At 55.1% G+C, this 21,854-nt stretch overlaps 5 protein-coding genes across 5 annotated transcripts; 2 read left to right on the top strand and 3 right to left on the bottom strand.

The window, feature by feature from the left end:
• The first annotated feature begins 90 nt into the window (after positions 1 to 90).
• Positions 91 to 1,374, top strand: B0T26DRAFT_245754 (uncharacterized protein). Its single transcript, XM_060433968.1, has 3 exons — positions 91 to 460; positions 541 to 816; positions 889 to 1,374. Exons 1-3 carry the CDS (start codon positions 233 to 235, stop codon positions 1,249 to 1,251), a joined length of 867 nt encoding a protein of 288 aa, XP_060298949.1. The 5' UTR covers positions 91 to 232; the 3' UTR covers positions 1,252 to 1,374.
• Positions 1,375 to 2,219: 845 nt separating this feature from the next.
• B0T26DRAFT_705068 (EAP30/Vps36 family-domain-containing protein) lies at positions 2,220 to 3,342 on the bottom strand. Its single transcript, XM_060441734.1, has 2 exons — positions 2,718 to 3,342; positions 2,220 to 2,630 (listed from the first exon to the last, which is right to left on the bottom strand). The coding sequence occupies exons 1-2, from the start codon at positions 3,173 to 3,175 to the stop codon at positions 2,267 to 2,269; spliced, it is 822 nt and encodes a 273-aa protein (XP_060298948.1). The 5' UTR covers positions 3,176 to 3,342; the 3' UTR covers positions 2,220 to 2,266.
• Positions 3,343 to 3,478: 136 nt separating this feature from the next.
• B0T26DRAFT_705067 (AAR2 protein-domain-containing protein) lies at positions 3,479 to 5,704 on the bottom strand. The gene has a single exon (XM_060441733.1). The coding sequence runs from the start codon at positions 5,558 to 5,560 to the stop codon at positions 3,833 to 3,835; it is 1,728 nt and encodes a 575-aa protein (XP_060298947.1). The 5' UTR covers positions 5,561 to 5,704; the 3' UTR covers positions 3,479 to 3,832.
• Positions 5,705 to 9,771: 4,067 nt separating this feature from the next.
• On the bottom strand, positions 9,772 to 11,746 carry B0T26DRAFT_740072 (uncharacterized protein; the record flags this gene model as incomplete). Its single annotated transcript, XM_060443805.1, has 5 exons — positions 9,772 to 9,797; positions 9,863 to 10,192; positions 10,495 to 10,675; positions 10,976 to 11,644; positions 11,696 to 11,746. The coding sequence occupies 5 exons, from the start codon at positions 11,744 to 11,746 to the stop codon at positions 9,772 to 9,774; spliced, it is 1,257 nt and encodes a 418-aa protein (XP_060298946.1).
• Positions 11,747 to 13,174: 1,428 nt separating this feature from the next.
• Positions 13,175 to 14,164, top strand: B0T26DRAFT_674642 (uncharacterized protein; the record flags this gene model as incomplete). The annotated part of the gene is made up of 4 exons (XM_060439731.1): positions 13,175 to 13,286; positions 13,620 to 13,669; positions 13,820 to 13,868; positions 14,052 to 14,164. 4 exons carry the CDS (start codon positions 13,175 to 13,177, stop codon positions 14,162 to 14,164), a joined length of 324 nt encoding a protein of 107 aa, XP_060298945.1.
• Between the last annotated feature and the right edge of the window lie 7,690 nt (positions 14,165 to 21,854).

Genomic DNA, 21,854 nt, shown 5'->3' with positions numbered 1-21,854 from the left:
CGCATTTACCGACGCGCTTGGCCTCGCGATAATTAAACTACGTCTCGGCCTCCTTTGATCCCACCAGACCCGCCGCATAAACAAGACATCAACCAGCGCAAAATCCCACGCCACGCCGCGCCACGCCACGCCACGCCACAGTTGCGCGCCCGAGAAACGAGCAGGACCGCTAATGCGATATTCACTGTCAGTTCCTATACCTATCTAGATGTCGATTTGATCACGGCGAGCCATGTCTCTCAAGATCGAGCGAGACACCATCTCGCAGGTGTCGGGGGCGCTGCCCGCGCTGCCCAAGCTCCAGAACCATGGCGGCATCGTCGGCACTGCCGCCGCCGCCGTGGCTGAGGCTGCTCACGGCCAGATTCCCGGCACCAGTGGCAAGCACCCCATCTCCGAGGTGGTCGGCACCGCCATTACCGGCGGGAGGCAGAATGCGGGTACCAAGGGTTATCTCGCCGTAGGTTTAAGCCCCTGCCAACCCCCTCCTCCTGGGATAGAGTGCCAAAACCAATACTGACGCCTTTCCCCGTTATCCAGGCCTACATCAAGCAACTAGAGGATAACCCGTTGCGCACCAAGATGTTGACGGCGGGCACTCTGGCCGGCGCGCAAGAGCTGATCGCATCTTGGCTAGCCAAGGACCGCAACAAGCACGGCAACTACTTCACGTCGCGCGTGCCCAAGATGGCGACCTACGGCGCTCTCGTCAGCGCGCCGCTGGGCCACTTCCTGATCTGGGCCCTCCAGAAGACGTTCAAGGGCCGCACTAGTTTGAAGGCCAAGATCCTACAGATTCTCGTCAGCAACTTGATAGTGCGTTCTCCCTCCTTTTCCCCCTCCCCGAGGGATTGCCGCTTTTTTGCATCGCTAACCAAAGCTGCCCAGATTGCCCCCATCCAAAACACGGTCTACCTCGTGGCCATGGCGCTGATTGCCGGCGCCAAGACATTCCACCAGGTGCGGGCCACAGTGCGCGTGGGCTTCTGGAAGGTGATGCGCGTCAGCTGGATCACGTCGCCCATCTGCCTAGCCTTTGCCCAGAAGTTCCTGCCCGAGAGCACCTGGCTCCCCTTCTTCAACTTCGTCTCGTTCATCATCGGCACCTACATCAACACCGTCACCAAGAAGAAGCGCCTGGCCGCCCTGCGGAAGAAGCACTTTGGCGACGGCCGCGCCCCCGGCGGCGGCGGATCTTCCATGGGCCGCCCAGAAGACTACCCCCCTCTCGGCCCGAACCCCCCGTATTAGAAGAGGGGCTTGCAGCCATGAAAAAAAAACCATGGTGGTGCCGGTAAAGGAGAGGACCAGAAAAAGGAAGAGGGGATGACATACAATAGGAAATATGAGTTTATTTTTACGATGGCCACAACGTATGTTCGGCGCGGAGGCTAAGTTGATTCCCCGGGGAACCCCCGCTTTTTAGAATAAAGGGGGTAATTTGTAAAGGAGGGGGAGGAGAAAGGGGGTGGGGGGCGACGAGCACATCTAGTTATATCAGGCAGGCTCGACGAAAAAGGCCTTGTCGTGTGTGATAGGGGGGTGGCGACAGGGCAGACACCTTTCGGGATGCCAGCCCCTTTTCAAAGTGGGCAGGGATTCGAATTCCTGCGCTGTATAATCTCTCTTGTTTACGTTATTGGGACGTAGGTCAAATATCTTGTTTTGCTTTTTGCTACCGCAACTGAGTATGTGAATTCCCGCTGGCTCGGTTTCATGCCCCTCTAGTGCATTGCTTCGGTGTGTCCTAGCCCTTAAATACATCTCTCTCCCAGCCCGTTCATCATAAGTAATACATAAAGTCTTGTTTGATCGTAGTTTCCCCGGAGATGTTGCTTCTAAGCCATAGCCATGGCTTGATCCGTGGAAGATGGCAGGGGGCTTAGCCTTGATAGTTATGAATCTTTAGTACTCTACCCCCAGAAAAAGATGAAAGGGAGACAGAATAACCCTTCCATCCCATTGCATCCCATTTAAAGCTGCCACCTCAGATGGCTGCCACCCGGTTGACTAGATAGCCATGACCGACACATGGCTCGCCTCAAACTGACTGGTCTTGCTCTTCCCCCCTGCATGAGGGATTTGGCTTGTTTTCATCCGTAGTCAAGCTCTCGAGCACGAACGAATAGTGGGGGTGGCACGCCGCCCAGCCGTATCCAGACACGAATGGGGACGGGTCAGATATCCTTTTCTGGGCTCGAAGCAAAATGGAAAAGGAGAATGTCTCCTTTTCCATCGTCTTTTCTTTTCGTGCATTCGCCCCGTCTCATCCCGCCGCCGCCGCCGCTGCCACCCCTCCGCTCCCTCCGTGCTGGAACTCGTCGCTTTCGAGCATGAAGCCGGGGCTCCAGTACTCGTGTTCGCGTGGGCTCTGCTTGTCGACCCACAGCATGCCCTCGCCGACGAGGTCCTCGAGGGCCGTCTGAGCGCGCGCGCGCGTCCACCGCAGGTTCACCATCAGCATCGACACACTCACGTACCCCAGCACCTGCGCCGCCTCCAGCACCGCGCTCTGGTCCGTGTTGAGCTCCTTCGGCACCGACCGGATGTACGGCTTGCTGCCGACCTTGACGATCGAGTACGCCGACCCCAGCGGCTTGAGCGTGCCCACGGCGCGGAGGATGTCGTCTCTTTTTGGCCGGAGGGGGGGGTTTAGTTACTTTTTTACTTCTTTTTGGCTGGCTACCTTGTCAGAAGAAGGGACAAAAAAAACTCACTCCGTGATCTCAGGCGCGCCCTCTATGCGGCTGCGCATGAGCCGCTCGCGGACCTTGGGCAGCTCAATCAAGCCGCCGTTCTCGCCGCGCGTGGCGCCGCACACCTCGACGACGCGCACGGCGAGCTCAAAGTAGAAGTCGTTGACGGAGCGGCCGAGCAGCTGGGCCCAGATGGACCCGACGCCGCCGGCGGACTGGCTACTATTGCTGCTGCTAGCGAGGGGGTCGACGCCGATGGCGGCGCACATGCGGGCGAACTGGGCGCGGAACGTCGGGTTGGAGCGGATGTCCTTGGCGTGCGTCTGCGCAAACTGCTGCAGCAGCGAGCGGAACACGTCGAGCTGCGTCTCGAGCGCCTGGGCGTTGGTCGACCGCAGCGTCGAGCCGTGGCTGGCATACTGCGCCGACGTGATGCGGCTGCGGTCAAAGGCTGCCAGCCCGACGCCCTTTCGCGACATTTTTGTTCTACAAATGAGTCCGACTCCGAGTTGCCGCCGCCGCCGTTTTCCTTGTCAAGACCTTGTGGCTCCTATATATTTGATAGTCAAAATTGTTGCGGACGACTTCACCACAGAAGAAGTTGCTTGCATGAGTGGGTGACAGAGGGTTGCGTGGAGGTTGCGGTGTTGGAGCTGCTCCGGCAGTGAAGGTGGGGCGATAAGATAGCCTCGACGTCCTTTTGGCTGGTGCCGTGTAAGTGATAAGCCCTGATCCTATCCGTAGGTCAAACAAAGCGAAAATTGCAAAATTCAGATTGGGTTCCCCATTAAGATTATGCTATTAGATATTAGATGGCAAGTTTGTAGCCTTTAAATACACATTGTTTCACAATTCGTCATGTCATACCCGTCAGGAACAAAAAAGCAAACAAAAAAGGGGAAGCTGAACAATCCATACCATGCAATAAACCCCAGCCCCTTTTCCCACTCCATAAATCCCACACACCTAATAAGAAAACCCCTGTCCTGCCCCCCTCAATGTCAATACAACGGAAGCCAACATAAAATCAAAACATGAAGATCCAAACGTCCACCTCCTTCATATTTCAGTCAAGCAAGCAATATTCACAAGTATTAGCCACGAACACTGGAAACCCCTGTCTAGCCTAGCCCGAGTTAGTCGTGGTGGAAAGATACGAGTCCGACCTCGCGCCCATTCTCGTCTAGATCAACAATCACAGGCTGGTCGTCATCGCTATCTTCCATAGCTGGGTCCGGGCCGATATCCCAATCATTTGCGTCGGCTCGCAAGTCCCAGTCGTGCCTCCAGAGCCAGGTCTCGAGGGCTGTAAACGCCGAGAAGACCTCCTTTTGCTCGGGGGCAAGTTTCTTCCCCTGAGGAGCTAGTATCTCGTCTAGCCGACGCTTGTACTGCTCTAGCGCCTTTCGGAGTTTCCTCCTGTTCTGCGGGGCGAACTGGTAGATGAGCCTCTCACTGCTCGGGCCGGCCTCGACAACATCGCCGGGGCTGCTAGCCTTGTCTCGCTGCGGAGGCTCGACGTACTCTTCAGTGTAGACTAGCTGTGCGTGCAGCGTGTTTAGCAGGCTTTGACACAGGTAAGGCCGCAAGATGCAAAGCCGGTACGCCCTCAGAACGATCATGAGAACGAGATGCCACCATTGCTCGAGACACGCGGCGTTGCCGAGGTGGGTCCCGGTTATGAAGGTGAACTGCAACTCGGCGATGATGTCATCTTGGGCAACGGGGGCCTTGTCGTTATTCAACTGTTGTATGATACGCGTTGACGTGTCTACAGCAAGCTGCCTCAGGGACCCGGAATCTAGGAGACGCAAATCTTGAAAGTCCTGCGCAAACAAAAAGTCCAGCTCGCTACCCACAACCGTCTTGTATGCCTTGCTGGCCGTGTTGTGGTTCCTGGCGATATTGGAGTCCCCTTTGACACAATCCGTCGAGTCCACCAGCCATGTGTCGGCCGTCCTTTTACCCGTGACCCGGCGGAGGAAGGGTTCTGAAATCGCCTTGGTCAATTGCGACCATATTGAAGGGGGGTGGTTCTCGAAGCCAGGGTCCCGGGCCAAAGAAGAGGGTAAGTGCGTAGGCGACGCGGCAGAATTGGGGGGCCGGTGGCGCAAATCATAGGGCATCAGCTGGGTGTAGATTGTCCCGATACTGGCCTTTTGGGTGCGGACCTCGAACTGACTGGCGGCGTCTCCAAGGACCTCGTTGTAGCTATCCCACTGCTTGACCCGCACCACAGCCTCCTCCTTGGTGATGTACCAATACCCGCAGCGAGATAGGGCACGTGGCTGCTGTACCCAGAGAAAGTGCGGCCCACGAGGGATATCGCGGAAGCCCAAGACCTTGTTGTCGGTGGTTATGGCCATGTAGTCGAGGCCTACGGTGAACTTGGGCGGCAAGTCGATAAGCCTGAAGATTTCGCCACTCTTGAGACAGCTCTGCGGCGAACGCGGTTCCGCTGCGTCATTGCCCGAGTCTCTTGGGTCTGTTTCAGTGGCCTCGGAGTCGGATGCGTCGTCGTCCGTGTGTATCCTGAGTTCGCCGAAAGGGATGTCACCAATGGCACGCAGCGAGATATGTGACGTGATTGAGAGCCGGCGCGATGCTGTCGAGTTTGACTTTGACAGGCCGGCGCCCGAGAACACGCCGACGCTGCTGCTGCTGCTGCGAGAAAGGGACGGGCTATGGCGTGACGGCGATGTCTGCGGGACGGCGGGCAAAAGACTGTCGGGCATGAAGGTGATGTGAGGACCTCTATCGTCCACTCCAGCCTGGCGTGTGTGATAGGAATCAGCCACTGGTCCGTTTCCTGGCCCGGTATCCTTGGCCCAAGTTATCCCTCCTGCTGGTGGATGTTGATCCATAGTGCATGTATGAATGTGTGTGTGTGTGTGTATGGAGAGAGGGAGCAGACAGGCAGGCAGGCAGGCAGGCAGGCAGGCAGGGGCAGGCAGCAGGAAGACCTGGGGCACTAGGAAGAGCGGGGTTTGCTGTTTTAAGCTCGAGCTGCCGGGGTCTTGGAGTTAGTAAATACCCTATTCTTGGCTTTCAGAGGGTGGCTTTTTTGGCGGCGGTGGAGAAATGGGTTTGGGATGATGAAATTCCAGAAATAGAAGCTGTTAATTTTGTGGAGGTCGGAATAACAACCTAGCACCCTCTTCAACTCGGGAGTAACCTCCAGGTCGAGACAAAGGGTCCCAGGATCTTGCAGAGCACTAGACCTTTGGATGCCCTGACATGGATTTGGTCTGGTCTGGGGAGCGAGAGAAATGAGCTTGGTGCTGCATGCCGGGTGCTACGTCATAACCGTCTCCGGTCTGAGACACAGCAGCGGCTGCAGGCACGCTGTGTCAATGGTTGCTGGAAGCTTGAGCCGGGAAAGCTTGTCGGCAATATATGTCCCGTCCTTCTTCTACCTGGGAGCTTAGGCGCCTGCCTTGCTATATGTGCACGAACCTTTCTTGAAGAGATTAATACCTAGGTGGTAGCCGCAGCTAGCCACGAGGGTTAGTTTGACTTGGGAGCGGTGCCCAGTCGGGTGGCAGAATGATGGCGGTCTGTTTTACGGAAAGTAAGAGAACCAAGGTATTCCGCCGGGTATTCTTTAGTACGTATGAAAACGAATCCTTACGGAAACACGTTCTAGTGCGCGTCTGGATCTGCAGGAAAGAGAAAAGAAACGAAAAATTGCGTTCAGAATAAAGTTTTGGCAGCGGGCTGGCAATCCTGGACGTCGATCATCTCAATCCGGGGGGCCTTCTTGTCAGTGCTTTCGAGCCTTGGGGGAAAATCACGATCTTTTAGTGCCCTGTCGAGAGCCCAGCGGGTGGTGGGGGCGACGCCTAGAACAAAAACCCCGGCGGGTCAAGTATCCTGGAAGCGGGAAGACTTTCAATTACCTTAGGTAAGGCAAAGTACGGACGGAGTACAGTACCCGAGGACACGCACAGTGCCGTCTGCAGGTCCGTCGAGCCCGGACTCCCACCCACTCATTGGGGCACGCACGCAAGCACCCGTGCCTCACTGGGACCAACACACCCAGGCCACCTCGGACGGAAGATTCCATCTCTTGGGCTGGGCCTGGGCGCCGAGTGTTAAGGTTATTACGTACGTACGGTATTAATTTTTTTTTTGGGGGTTTGGGCCCGAGGGGGGGAGGGGGAGTTCTCACATCAGCCACATGGCACCTCGATTGTTTCCAGCTTCCTGTTGAGACACACATAGTCATCTACCCGGGGCCACAGGATGACTGGCTGACTGCAACTGGACCGATGGTCGATCCCATCCGGGGGGTTTTAGCCTCGTGTCACCCACCCTGAGCTCCCGCGTCAAATCCCGCCCACCGGATCCTTCGGAGTCCGGATGGGCGGCCCCCCTGGACGACACTACGGAACTGTTAACCCCCGGCCTCTACTACCCGGCCCGGAGCTGCCCCTCGGGGCTGCGCCGCTGGCTGTGGTGCGAGGAAGGCCGGCCGATCAGCCCCCCCGACACAACAGTTTCCTAAAAACTCCTCCCCCCGCCCGCTAGGGCACAACTATGTAACTAGCCAGAAGGTTTTAATGGGGCCTCGGGGAGCCCCCTGAAAGGGACTGTCTCGTGGCCGGCCTGGCAGGAGTTGGGGAACGGGGGTGGGAGTACCCTTGGGGAAAGGAAGCACCCGGGATACTGACCTCCTGCTTGGGCAGGCCCCGCGGCGGGGCCTCGGAAGGGGAACTCCCGTGTGGGAGCGCTCCCTTTCCTTGGGATAGCTACGCCGTACACTCCGGATGCCGCCGTCGCTCCGGCGTCTAGTTGCCACCCTGTGGCAGTCTTAGTCTTCTAGGTAGACGTTAAATTGATTCATTCATTCATTCCCGCGTCAAATCATGTATGTATGTACGGTACCCTCACTACTTCATACATACAGATACGGAGTAGTGAGTGAACTGCAAAACCCGAAGGAATCACCTAACCATGCAGCTCTATTTCGAGAGGGTGCTTTGACGTTGCACGCCCATCCATGCCACGCCCTGCCATGCCAGGCTATCGTTTCCAGGTTTATTAATGGCCCCCAAATCCGAATCCCGGACCGGGAACCGCCCCTTCCAGATTCATCCAACCACCCCCGGGAGCAGCTGGATTCAAAATCACGACAAAAAAAGAGCACGGCGACGCGGCAGTCAAGAGTGGTACTGTGAGAAATGTTGACGTGACCGTGTTCACCAGATCGGAAAATATATTATCTGCCCCCATTCATGCCTTTGGCCGGCTCGTATTCCGAAAGAAGGCCGCTCGGACTCGGGCCTAAAACGAAGCCGACCTTCTCGTATCGATTCACCACGTACCTAAGGCAAGTCATACATGTTATATATTGATTGGCATGCACAGAGGCTGTTTGCCCGTCGAAGAGAAAAAAGGGGCCGCGGGGCGGTCAAGCATGAGGTATGTGTGACTGACCAACATCCATCCAATGGACAGGATCCGGAGTACCGATTCGAGGCACTGACTTAGACGAGTGTTTCCGCGGAGTGTAAGCAAGGATTTTATGTGCTCGCACTAGCCTGGTAGCTAGTTACCTACTCATACAACGGGAATAACTGGGAAAAGCTATTACCTGGAACTAGTTGACTCGCAAGTGATATATAATCGGCACCCCTCCCGACTACCTAATTCTTACTGCCCTAGTGAGAAAATGCCCACCCACACCATCCCAAATCTCTAGTCCGCTTTCCTTAGTGTCCCGTCCATGGCCACCTCATGTATCTAGTAGACTTGTCTCTCCCAAGTGCTGCTGTGCCGCGCGATCCCGCCTTGCCTTGCCTTGCCTTGTGCGACAGAAGCTGGTGGGCCGTGGCCCGTGGCCTCTACCATACCAGTCGTCCGGCCTTTTTGTCTTTCTTCCCGAAGTGTGGTTACACAAGACTAAGGTAAGGTAGTGTCCGAGACGAGCCACGAGCGAGCGAGTGTGGTGCTGCATGCTTAGGACCGCCACGCGAGACCGCCCCGCCTCGGCAGGCAGGCCATGCCGTGCCCATGCCCATGCCATGCCATGCCATGCCCTGCCCTGCCCTGCCTGTCGATCGCGCCCCATCGTCGACCCCCATCTCCCCCATCCTGTGCGTTCGGGAGCTAAACTAGACTTGCCGTGGGTAGCTAAAATCCTCCCGTCATGTATGTACAACATACTACTGTGCACACTGGTATCCATACATACACACAAGACTTCCAAATGTAACTTCGTCTGTCTCTGCCCGTGCTTCCGCTTTTGCTTCATCTTCTGTCTCTGCTTCATAACTCACTTGCACGGTCTCGCCTGCCATGATGCTTCCGCGATCAGTACGTTGGACGGAACTCAAATAGTTCAGGTAGTTCATGAGTTCTCTTTTATGGCAATACTTTTAACTTTATGAAGTGTGTCGTGTTCGTCGCTGTTCTGTCATCCATCGCTCCTCAGCGTCATGGCAAAGAGTTGGGATTGCTCCTGCTACTTCGTACCATGCGCCCGCCTCTTCTCCTTATCGCCCCCACCAGCCGCCGCCGCCTGCAAATAAATCAAAAGAAGGGGCCAATGAGAAAAGTAAACACTCGCTCCGATCTTAACCACCGAACCACAAAATCACCCCGCCCCCACAAATAAAACGTCCTCTTTTGGGTATACCCGACTATAAGATGCAGGAGATTGATGAAAGGCCCCAAGAACCAAGAGCGAAGCAATGTGGTTTGAAAGTGCCTAGAAACCAAACGAGAACAACCTTCCTCCGCACATACCCACGACCCTCATTACAGTTCAGTTCAAGATGTACATCCCCAACCATGCAATGCTGGAAGAGAAAGAAGGAGAGAAAAAGAAGACACTTTTTCTTAGAAGAGCCAAAATAGGCAACAGGGAATGCCGGAATCCAGAAGTGATAACAGGCATGAAATGCCACTATGTTCATATGAAAGCTCACATCATAACGCTTCGTACCGTCTTCAGAAGTTCCGTGAAAATTTCGCTGCGGGATATAGACAGAGAACCTCGGGGGATTGTGGTGATAATAATCGAGGAATTGATTAGATACAGCCATACCAGGTCATGTTGCTGAGACTGGTCCTAGTGACTGGGTTGTCCGCCATTATCTAATGGTATTGTTAGTGCCATCCTTTTCATTGCTGAGGATTGTGTAAGACAAGTTCCCACCTACGTTGGTTGTACATCTGCTGGCCTGGCTGGCCGTACGGGGAGGGAGGTGTATAATTTGGGTATACATGGCTGCCCCCATATTCTGCCATGCCTGCAGACGGCGGTGCAGGGTACGTGGCAGTCTGATATCCGATGGGCGGTAGCTGGACCGCTCTGGGGCCCGAATAAGTCGTCGGAGGTTGAGCACCGTCGGGACCGTTCTGCGGGTCAGCTCCGCCGTTTTGGGCGGCGACTGTGACCGCTGCCTGACGTTGACGTTCCTCTTCGGCCTTCCTGGCAGCCTCCTCTTCCTTCTTCCGGGCCTTCCATTCTTTGCGGATCTCCTTAAATTCTAAATGGCGACGCGTTAGCAGGTATTCGTTTGTGAGGCTATGTGCATGTGGTATGTGCGTGTTTCATGCGGTTTTCTTTGGTCCCGACAGGCTGGTAAACCCCGGCTCGCTAGCCTGCAAGCAAGCGCTAACACCCACCACCACCTCATGCGTGGACGGTGTGCATGCGGCACTAAACTAGCGAACCAACAAAAAAGGGGCCCAAGACATCCACGTTCTTTACCCGGAACTGGTGTCGGGAGCTAAAATGGTGTCTCAAAGTCCTTTATCGCTGCGGATTTGGAATGCAAACTGTTCATACCTTCTGGTGTTCGCTTCTGACCATGAGCCTGCATCGTTACATGGGCGTTTAGGTGGTTCAAAGTGCCGTAGGCTTTCTCGCACCCATTCCAGCCGCACTTATACATGCGCTCAATTTCTTCAAATCGTCTCCTCGGCCGCTTATGTTGCTGCGCGCCAGGAATCGGGACAAACGAATAAACCTAAACAGGCGACCGGGTCAGTAACATGGATTATAAGGATTGTTGATCGGCGGGCCGGAGGGGGTGAAATGTCGCTCCCAAACGCCTCGACGAGCCCTGGGCGTGTTTATTCAAAAGTCCAAAAATGACCAATCTTTCCCTGATTCTTCCGAAAGGTCCAAAAACAACACCTCGATCTTTCCAACCGTCAAGTCCCCCGGGAATGCAAGTGTTTCGACCCGGAGGCCCCAGTCATTTTTTGGCCGCGCCGAGCTGGCGTTTCCGAAAACAAGGGGGGGGGATCCACACTCAACAACCTACCTGGTTTGGCCGAGTCTGGGACGTTGCGGATGTCGGCGTCTGGGGAAATACGTGATGGCCGGGAGTTATGGGGGCGCCAGGTTGCTGCTGGTACCCTGTCCAGTCTGGACGGGGTTGCGCGTACAGGCCCGCGCTTGACGGGTGTTGGTAACTATGCGCCATGTCTTGGGGTGGAGGGGCGTAGGGCGAATATTGTCCGTGCTGAGCATACGTTGGACTGGTAGCTGCGATTGATGGATCTATAGGTACATCGCTGTCAGATTTGACCTGCTGGGAGTTCTGATGGCTGGGCCCATCTTGCATAGGCACGGACGGACTTGTTGGTGTTTGCGCCATACCTCCGCTGCTGCCGCTGTGGTTGCTAGCTGGGTGGTATGCTCGCGTGATGTGCTCAGGAAAGGAGCCCGACCGCGCAGATGGCGGATACACGCTGTAGTCTGAAGTTGGAGTGGCCGAGGTTGAGTAGTTTGTGGACCGCGCTTCCTGCTGGGTCACAAACGGCGCAGCAGACTCGTGATCTACGGATGAGGCCTCAGACTGGGTGTCGCCGAAGCTGCTTGGATGGGGCGATGGCAAACCTGACTGCGAGTACTCGGGGGCACTGCGTTCCATAGAGCTGCCGATGGGGGGCGAGACGGAAGCAGGCCGGGGGGGCGCTTCTGGGCCGTGCTTCCGAACCTCTTGAGAGCCGGAACCGGAACGGCCGCGTAGTGATGATACCGCGTGGTTGCCAACGAACGCGTGATGCTGTCGCGTTGAAGCCGGTAACATACTACGGCTCAGCGGAACGCGCCGTGGACGGTGGCTGGTCGGGAGACCGGAGATTTAGGTCCTCAGCCAGCTCCGAGTGCAGCGCAGTGTAGTTTGACGACGGCGTGGTCTTGTGGTGGTGGTGCGCAGCGGGCAGATGCGGTAGTCTTTTCTCCCTCCGATGGAGACGCGTCGCGAGGGGGGAGGCAGGTCATGTACCCAGGGAACCAGGACTTGCAGCAGCGGACCTGGTGTGTGTGATGGCGGCAGGAGGTAGCGCGAGTCCGGGTTAACCGTCAGGGACTTGGTTCGGGTTAAATGGAGACAGGGCGACTAGCCACCTCTTGGCCTGTGAAGATGGACGTGGCAAGGATGGCCAACTTGTACTGGCCCACCAGGGCACGCACACGCCAAGCGACGAGAAAGGAGCAGCGCCCTTTCTCTCTCTCCGCTCTCAAACCGAAGTTGTTGGTAGGTAGGTGGGGAGAGAAGAGGAGCAGGCACTAGTGTAGCGCGAATCGAAAGAGAAGGGCTGAACCCTGCTGCTGCTTGCTGGCCGCAACAGAGCTTTCCCAGGTCAGGTCAGGTCGTCCGCAGCACGCGTCTGTCTGGTGTGCTGCTGCAATCTCAATCTGCTCGACCAACAACAAGAAAAAGTAGCCGGGCAGGCAGACAGAGAGGCAGGGCAGGCAAGCAAGCAAGCAAGCGCAAGTAAAAAAAAAAAAAAAAAGATGCTCGAGCACGACGTCAAGCGGAGACTAAAGGCTGACTTGGGACTTGACTCAACCCTCTTTTCCCAACCGGCAGTCTTGTAAAGTTAGTTCCCGAGGGCGATAATGACTCCTGCTCTGATCTGGAGGCCCTTGGGGGTGGCTCGTTCGTCCTTAGCCGATTGTTATGAACGTGACGTGCAGTACTGGGCCCTCACGAAGGTTTGAGCGAGAGAAAATCAAGTCTAGCGCGGGCCGGTGGGTGGTTTTATAATGAGGCGAAGGGAAGGGGGGGTGGGAAGTGAATGGGGTAAAATTGCGCTAAGTAGATTGTGCTGCGCTGCGCGTGCTCTCTGGTGCTTGCCTGTGGATTCTCTAGGCCCTAGGTGGTGCCCACTGCCCAGGTTTTCCGCTGAAGAGAAAGGAGGGCTGATTTGCTACTGCTGGAAAAGTGGAGTGCACTTTCACCTTGGTGAAAGGCTGAAAAAGATCCCAGACAGCCCAAGGTCACGTCTTGTCGCCCTGAGCCTCCTTCCCGCCTGATGATTGTGTGTGCGTGCGTGCGTCGCGATCCAGCTTGCACGGCCGGCGATGGCGAGCGGCAAGAAAAGCCACACCTTCCGCGCCTCTGTAAGGTACAGTAGTTGCTCTGTCTCAGCTTTCTTCAGTTTGCGTAGGTATTTGTATACCGGCGTTTTCTTCTTCTTGCGCGTTTGCTCTCCGAAAATAAAATAAAAAAATGCTGCTGCTGCTGCTGCCGCTGCTGCTTCTCACACCGATTCCTCCCCACTGGCTTCAGGTTCCTCCTTCTCGGGTGCCTTTCGGGTTCAGTGCCCGAGAGCCGCTGTCTGGTCCCTTTTTCGGGTTCGATTTTCCCTAGGATGCGCTTATCGAAAGAAATGCGGTTCGTCAGTTATTCAGCTAAATCCCGGTGATTATTCAATCGCGCAGCGCACCCCAGTCGCAATGGAACAGGTCGTAAAATATAATAATAAGCCCCAGAATGCCTGCCAAGAAAAGGAATCATGCGCCGCCTGCCGAACACTCCCCACGCCGGTGCCAGCTGGTCTTGACTCGTACGCTAACCACAGCAGGAAGACTGTATCGGGTCTATAAGAGTCGCGCGGCACCAACAAGCAGATGTTGTTTGTTATGAAGGATAATATTATTTTACGGTATACCAGCGAATGCCCCTTGCGACGTTGCGATCAGGATGTGCGTGGTGGGCGTGTGCGTATGTGCGCGCGCAGGGAGTGTGATTTTGCGTAAATAGGAACGACCAGTGTGCGCGCGCGTCCTGGAATCTTAAGCCCTTTCCTTTATCTACTATGGAGAGGAAAAGCGGGATATGAAGGCCAACGACAAACCGATGGTGTGTGGACAGCTAGTTGGAGAGTCTTGGTGGACGGCGAGCAGGTCGCCGGATTCGTCTGGTGAGCCGTGCTTCTGATTGTCCTCAGGCAGGCAGACAAGAAAACAAGACGGGCACGTAGGACCCAAGTGGCAGCAAAGGGGCTGAGAAGGCAGACGACAAGGCGTGGCAAGAGGGACAACACAAAATTGACTGGCTGGCACTACAGAAATGCCATGAACGGATGTTGCACTCGATGTCCCAGCTAGTGTGGAGCCCGATGCAGTCGGGGTATCGGCCAAGGGAATGAGGTGTGGGAAACGAGCAGGGAATAAGGTAGGAAGCCTGTGGCGCTCGACCGAGGAACGGATGGTCTGAATGGCGAATAGCCTCCTGGCTGATCGCCTTTGGCGCACCACTTTCACTCAATACCCACCCACTCGCTTGCTGGCTTTACTGATAGGAGCGGCCGAAGCCGATGCATCAAGGGACATTAATCAGTCCGTATGAGGGGTAAAAGACGCAAAGCTACAATTTTAGATGTGGGCACAATCTGAGAGTACGAGTCGCCCGCAACTCGTGTTTGAAACAGTATGGTTGAGGGTGTGGATTGCGACTCGGGGAGAGAGCGGATTACGTGATAACCTCCTTGCTGGGTATCTTTGGTGGGAGAAGAATCTCAAAAGACAGACACCGTGCTAAGCGTACTGGGCGGGTCGAGCAAGGGTTGCAGTGGCTGGGACCACGAAGCGATGATCTGCGGCCTTTTCACGCTAGCGAGGAGTTGAATGATGATGTCTGGGTTTTTGGGAACTGTGGCTGGCCTTGCTTGCACGCGCCAAGGCAATCCCGACAGGGAGGAGAGCGCCGAGAAAAAAATGAGGTGGGTGGTCAAGCAGTGGGGTTTAGAGTGTGGGTGGTTCTTGCGTCCCTCTTTGGCTCAGTCCCCCGCCTCCCCCTGGTTGCGCTTGGCTTTGAGATGCGATTTTCAAACGAAACGATGCCCAACTTCCTCGAGTGAAGACACATGTAATGAACGGGCAACAAAGGGACGTATGCTTTCTGTGTTGGATGGCACCTTCCGAATAGTCCCGAACACACCACAAACACCCTCATCATAGCGCGTCACAGGCAAAAGCTTGTCAGGCTTCCGTACCAAGTGTTGCGAACAAGGAAAGAGATGAGGGTTTCGGTCTCATAAAAGGCCCGCACCGTCTCAAAACTGCAGGTCCTTGAGGAGGCAAACTTACCCCCGTGAAAGGCGTTGTGTTGAGAATGCATCTTGGAAACCGAGGCACATGATAATGTGGACAGCTGATCCCATCGCGGCAGGCGCGTCCAATGTTGCTGCATGAGGCACCGAGGTCGCAAAAGATGTGGCGGAATCCTGCTTCTACATGAAGGAGCAGAATTTTCGTCCATAGATTGCAACGGTGAGGATCGTCTCTATTCAACGGGTGCGGCATTGGCACTTGAGGTTCTAAGTTTACCAATAAGCGTCCAGGTATGCCGTGCAGTAGTTCAAGCTCGCTCGGTGACAGTTTTTTGAAGATGGTAGTTTTAAGGTTTGGCACTACACCAGTATGAAGGGATCCTGGTTGGCGCTGAGGTCGGATTTTTTGTTCTCGTCCGGGGATACTAAGGGCTTAGTGTGGTGTGGCCGAGGATCATATCGACGGCGCTTTTCCGGGATGGGGGCGGCTTGACGCCGTCGGGAGCTAACAAACGGTCATGAACAGGAAGGCTCGGAGGAGCACTTTGTTATACACAGCAGACGAACACCGAAAATAAACACTGTAAATTAGTGAAGCGAGTGGCAATGATCTTCTTCGTCGAGGTCTGTTAGTCCCCTTCTATAACACGTGCATTATGTATGCAAATCTCTCGCGGAACACATTCCATGATACGGAACTTTAACTCGGGTGAGGTCGGGTACATCGAAGAACCCTGTCCCGTGACGTCTTTTTTAATCAGCTACAAGGGGATGAAGATTAGCGATTGCGCACGAGGTTTGTTAGACAAAATTTTAACTGGGCCTCTGCAATTAAAGATTTAGATATTTTGCCGTCCTATCGAGCGTTAAGACTCGGCTTGATTGTTCGTGGCAAAGGATCAAGTATGATCCTCACAAAAGAAATGTCGAACGACTCCAACGGGTTTAACCCACCAGAAACTACGAGGTACACGAAAATACCTAAGGTACCAAGCTGCTAACATTGCACTCGTCAGTACCATATCCACCAGTGCCCTTTGACCTCACTTTCGAGCGTGATGCTTTGTAGTTTCGTGTCATGATATTCATGTGCATCAAAAAGATACGAGATTGCAATGCTAATGAGGCGACAGTCCCTAGTTTATCACAGCTTCTTCCATTTGACCTTGTTACTGGCATGTAGAGTTTCTGTGGATCCTGGGCCATAAGAGAGCGTCACCATGGCCAATTCTGGCAGGCACATACATGTATTTTAGCCGAGTGCCGGATGGAATCCGTGCTGTGTTTCATGCCCAAGCACCGGGTTTGAAGTCTAATGACATGGAAGCTCGTTTCCAGCGTTGAGCCTTTAGGATTCGAAGTCTTCTAGAGGACTGACGACCCAAGTTTAGAAGCCGCACGCCTTCTAACTAAGCCGGAACTGGGAGAGTCTTTGGCGGGGCGGCGAGATGGTGGGGCGGGAAAAGGAAGGAACCGGAAAAGCCAAACCAAGGTACCTTACCATGCACTGCTGAGGCCAGGTGTAAGGCAGCCGCCATGGAGGACACTATGTACCTTACCAAGAGGGCGTGCAGAAGGCTCAGCTGGATGTCAATTGACGCTATGTATGTGCTCCTTTGCATCCCACACACAGTCAGTTCCATACCAAGTCTCGGTGGTCCTCAAAAGTGCGACACGACCGACATTCAGCCTCAATTCTAGAAGACAGTAGGCGCTAGCTCGAGGGTAGTAGATGATCCATGGAGAGGCGGCGTTGACAGATCTCAGGCGAACCAAGCTCTCGGGTGCACTAAAATCGCGTCCCATGTCTTAGAGGGGCACAGTGCCTTTTGCGCGCGGCACCACGCTCTCCAAGCCACTGGGAGCGAGCACCAGTTTGTCAGACACCGAACGGCGACGAAAAGAGCCCCAAGGCTCTGCATCCATCAACCTGACGGGACAGTCCACTAGAGTAGGGTACTGAGTTCGACACGCATACCTGGTAACCCACGTGCACACTAACAGCACCGACATGCGACGCAGCGCTGTTGCAAGTCCAACGCTGGGTCGTTGCGAGCTCGTGAATGGCTACTACAACACGTAATACAGATATCACTTGTGGGTATTGATTGAGAAAGAGAGAGGGGGGGGGGCGCGAGAACCGAACCCTCGAAGGCGCCTCGTATGTACCAATACTGCCTGTGAAGCTCGACATCAACACCCAACAAAATCAGAATGGAAACATTCAAGCCAATCCGCTCCTCCCACACCTTGATGGTGGCGACTACAAAGTTTGTATCGCGCCGTTGGGCGAGATTGCTGTTGGGGAACTCGATGGCCTCTAGATGTCTCAAATAGCTTCCTGAAAGACACCTCTCAGTGCTGGCCGCACTCGAGTTCAGAGGGGCCGGTGGCGGTGAAGCCCGGAAGCGGTCCTCCGGCCTGGGAGGGAACTGGAGGCGCGGAGCAGGTTTTCTGTCTCAGCTAGCTTGGGCAATCAAGTTGGCCAAACCAGCGTCTCTGACTGGCACGCGGAGTTCTGGCAAAAGCACGCTGTATGTGGGTGAGTTGTGATAAGCCAGTTACGTCTTTGCTTTCCTCAGAGTTTGATAACCTGGCTGCAGGTGCCGATTCGCCCGGACGCCTCCCTTCGGAAGTCTTTTGATGCTGGCCGTGACCAGCAGAAAGGGCGCCCTTTTTATCGGAAGCGCCTCTCGAGACGCAGGACCATCCACAGCAAAGAGCGTGTATCCAATCGCCTAGACTGCAAAGGACTTCACCGACAGATGGAGAGCATGTGCGGGGACGAACCTTGATCATGGTAGCACCACGTCTGGGGCCATGATTGGCGACAGCCATTGGACGGCAGCCAATCTGGCCTTGGCGATTGTCTCAATCGGGATACAGGGTCCTGAAGCCCACCGCAGTCACCCTTCGAAGTGGAAAAGCCCGAAAAGCTACTGTCAACCCCCAAACCAATTCCGTTCAACCAATGCACCTCGCCAATCTGAATCTGGGCAACTGTGTTCCGTTTCTGCGGAAGACTTGGCAGATGGGCGCCAGGCCACTTTCACCGTCTTGTACACGCCTCGTACAGTACACTCCCGGCGCCCCCGCCTCCCCGTCGTTGCCACATCTGGCTAGTAATCCGTGGTTAACTCCAGGGAATAGCACACCAATTAATGTCATTAGACGGATGTATTGCGGAATGCGTCTCAGTACGGACAATGTTCCTCAAACAAGCGCTTCGCAGGCAAGGAAGGCAAAAAGGCCCGGGGACGGTCCTTTTCACGGCCTGCCGGGTGGTGTTGGTGGCGGATGCCCCAAACTTGGACTTGGGTCTCGGGGGCAGCAGCTCAGAAGACAGACCACCATCGCGGTAATGATCTATCATCGTATCGCGGCGCTGCTGCGTTGTTCTCAACCCGACTGCCGGGATGTGTTGCCCATCGTCGCCCTTGGCTCCGTTCATTTGGTCTCGCACTGTCTGTCCCCTGGTTCGCCCTCCGTTGGTTGCAGCGTCGCATGTGTTCCCTGATAGGTCGACATGTCGCAAAAGCGGCAGCCAAAGTCAGGTCAGGTCAGACACTCGCATGTGTTCTAAATTCCAGGCATACGGGTTACCGTCCACAGCGAACTGATGACTGGGTACATCTGAAGGGCATGTTCCGGACACATGAGCTGTGCCGTGTTTTTACCGCGCCAGCCGAGGCGACCACATAAGGGCGATGCTGGTCGCATCTGAGAAGGCCTTCTCGCCTTGCAGTCGAGCTCTGGCCCAGGCAGGTTGCACAAAGGCGCGACGATCTCGCGCGGCAATTGGACGCCCGGGCTTTTCAGCTAGCGCAGCTGAATCTACCAGGTAATATGCTAGTGAATGTCATTCGCGTCAGAGCGGCATGTATGTACAATACACCTGCTAGTGTGGTTCTTCGAGATCGTCGATATATTCCGTGCGCGCTAAAAACACGTCCATGCCGTCCGTATCTTTTGGTGTAGCTCCCGCGTCTCCTGGAAAAATGTCGGCTAGTGTGTGCTTTGGTTTGTCATGTGCGAAATAAACTCGACCGCACGGAATGCTCTGATTTGTCCCTGTTCACTGGAGGAAGCTCGGCATGTGGCGCACAGTACGGGCTCTTCTCCCCCCCAGAGTGGGCCACGACGGGAAGCGGTAACAGAACAGGCCTCAGCTCCGTGGCGGCCGGCGAAGAGACAACCTCATCCGGCCAAACCACCACTCTTTGCATGGGTCCCAGTGGGCGCAACCGGCACGGACCGGCTATCTCAAAAGGGGAAACCGATGCCCAAAAGTGTTCAGGCCTTCTCCAAAACGCCCGCTGTTCCAGTTGCAATGAAGGCACACAGTACATGGCCCATCCGCACAATGCAGCCAAAGGCACAGATCAATAAATGCGGTCGGTGGATAGGCAGGTCTGAAGGCTGGATATTACAGCTCAGGAGCGGTGAGAAAGAGCCACTGGCGAAATACCGCGGTCTGCATTCCGCATCCTACATACAATTAAAACCTGGAACGGCCAGTAGCGTTCCTGGTTAAGTACATATTGTAGTCGCTGCTTAATCTGAGCTGCGTGTACTCGTAGGACAGGACTACCTTAAGCGACCTAGCTTTTCCTTCTCGGGCCCTTGATTACTCCCGACATGGGATGATGATATGGCCAGGACGAGCGGCTACGACCCCCAAGCGACGCATGCGAGACAAGGGCACGGAGGAAGCTCCAGAAGCCTTCTAGAGCCGCCGTCAAGAATTTTCCTGGGCCTTACATTCATGCCTGGTCAGATCGGCTTTCCGGTGCCTGGGTACTGTACATACACTTGGAGGGGCCGCTATTACTGTATGGCATCTTGGCAGGTGCAGCAAGCGCGCTAGGCTATTTATCGCACCGACGCGCGCTTGTGTACACTTCAGTATTCGCTCGCTTTTTGGCGTCGACGGGAAACCCTCCGACGGGATGCCGGAGAATAATTCCCTCCCTACCACTGTCTACCGCGACCCTACGTTGTACAATAGCTCGGTACAACAAAATGATATCCGCCAAATTACTTTCTCTGCACGGCTTCCAGTTGCAGCTGCAAGGCTGCACGTGACGGTAACAATATCACACACACACCGCTTGCAGAGCATGCGCGAGCGGCTGGTTTGCTGCAAAATTGTTATCCTCTGGGGACTCGTGATTTCCAAAATGGCCTTTATTTGCCTTCCTACCTCCACCTCCACCTCCCTTCTCCTTTTCCCCGCCCCCTTCCCCGCCCCCCCCTTCTCCTCTCAACTCGTCGTCTTTCTCCTTTCCCCCCTCCTCCCCCCCCCAATTGTAGACAAGTCTTCTCAGCGTCGGCAACATCGGCATGGCACGCTGCCGGAACCTCATGTAATGTGCAAAGCTGTCCGTATTAGTTTTTGGGATAAATTACTTAATGCAGATGAAATGTACTGTACCACGCCACAGCACTTATGCCCAAATATAAAAGCGTTAGGTCCCGTAAAAGGTTGTTTTCTCCTTTTCGGATCGCACGTACAGTACATAGCAGCATCGTTTCTCGCGCTTAGGCAGATCCTTCCCTGTAGGCCAGCTGTATGTATGTATGTACTATAGGAATCCCCGCCATAGTTACCCATTCTTGGGCGATGGCGGGACCATGCAGGCCATGCAAAGAGATGTGGGCAGCCCAGCAAGCGGTCGTCTTCCGTCGGGCCTGAAAAGAAAGACCGTTGATTCGATGGAAGCGGGGGAGAGTTGCATGGGGGCAACAGCCTACGGCAGGCACCGACACTGGCTCAGCTTGGTTGGCCTGGGGCACGCAGCAGGAAGGAAGACCCAGGGAAACAGCAAGGGACCTTGCGTTAGTACCGTTTAACCTGGTGGGTTTGGCTCGCTTGCATGTGTAGTTTTGGGAATGTCCCGGTTTGTCATTACGCACGCCCCTTCCTTTCTCGTTTCCATCTCGAAACCCTACCTGCCTGGCTGGGCTGTTCTTCATCAAAACGACAGCAACGACGGCATGGACGGTTTGCACGCCAAGACGCCGGGCCCGAGCACATCATCGACGCTTCCCTCGTCGGCTGGTGCAACTTTTCCGCCCTTGTATGCAAGCCCGCATCATGGTAATACGGGAAGCCAAGGTCGCCGTCCTGCCCGGGCCTCCGGACGAATTGGCTTCGCGTGCGCATGTATGTACTCCGTTCAGTTGTTCATGCAGCCTGCGCACTCTAGAAGTTGCTTCATTATGTAACGGCGATCCTAAGATAAGGAAGCAAGGGAAGGGAAGGAGCCGAGGGGGGGTTTCTCCCTGTCGATTGCCAGCATAATCGCTCGATCGGCAGCTCTTGCCCCATTCATGGCTGCGCCGTCGCCGAACTTAGCGAGTATGTGGGTGTGGGCGTGGGCGTGGGCGTGGGCACGGATGGGGCTTTCTGTCGAGAGCAGACATATCTCAGGGCAAGCGCAACCGCCGGCTAACAACTGAAGACTTGTCTCGCCGCATCAATTTCTCAGACCGTGACGTTTACCGGACTCTCTTGCTTGCAGCACGCTGACGAAGGATCTACCGGGAGCATGGGACCACGATCCTCCCGCCATGCCCGCAACCTGTACTGCGAACACTAACGGAGATGTAAGTAATGGGCGTCCTGTATGCACACTGTACATACATACAGACCGCCAACAGTACGGTATCCGTACCTTACGGATCGATCACGGATGACCGGGTGTGCACCGGATGTGCAAACGCAAGTCCTTCCATCCGTACGGATACACTTACACGCAGTAGACACGGCAACGACATGGAATGATGACGGTAACTCTTCACGACAACCGCCACGCGCGCACCATCCATCTAGTGAGTAATTGTTGACTAGCT

This window comes from Lasiosphaeria miniovina, assembly GCF_030549165.1.
Source record: "Lasiosphaeria miniovina strain SMH2392-1A chromosome Unknown B0T26scaffold_3, whole genome shotgun sequence".
NCBI lineage: Eukaryota > Fungi > Ascomycota > Sordariomycetes > Sordariales > Lasiosphaeriaceae > Lasiosphaeria > Lasiosphaeria miniovina.
This window is presented reverse-complemented; position numbering and strand designations above follow the sequence as displayed.

Excerpts from the sequence above, each read along its gene's own strand:
- B0T26DRAFT_245754 (XM_060433968.1), top strand. The coding sequence starts at position 233 with ATGTCTCTCAAGATCGAGCGAGACACCATCTCGCAGGTGTCGGGGGCG. Across the intron at positions 461-540 it reads GTACCAAGGGTTATCTCGCC|GCCTACATCAAGCAACTAGA; the intron begins GTAGGTTTAAGC and ends CCCGTTATCCAG. Across the intron at positions 817-888 it reads TTCTCGTCAGCAACTTGATA|ATTGCCCCCATCCAAAACAC; the intron begins GTGCGTTCTCCC and ends AAAGCTGCCCAG.
- B0T26DRAFT_705068 (XM_060441734.1), bottom strand. The coding sequence starts at position 3,175 with ATGTCGCGAAAGGGCGTCGGGCTGGCAGCCTTTGACCGCAGCCGCATC. Across the intron at positions 2,631-2,717 it reads GGCGCGCCTGAGATCACGGA|AGACGACATCCTCCGCGCCG; the intron begins GTGAGTTTTTTT and ends CCGGCCAAAAAG.
- B0T26DRAFT_705067 (XM_060441733.1), bottom strand. The coding sequence starts at position 5,560 with ATGGATCAACATCCACCAGCAGGAGGGATAACTTGGGCCAAGGATACC.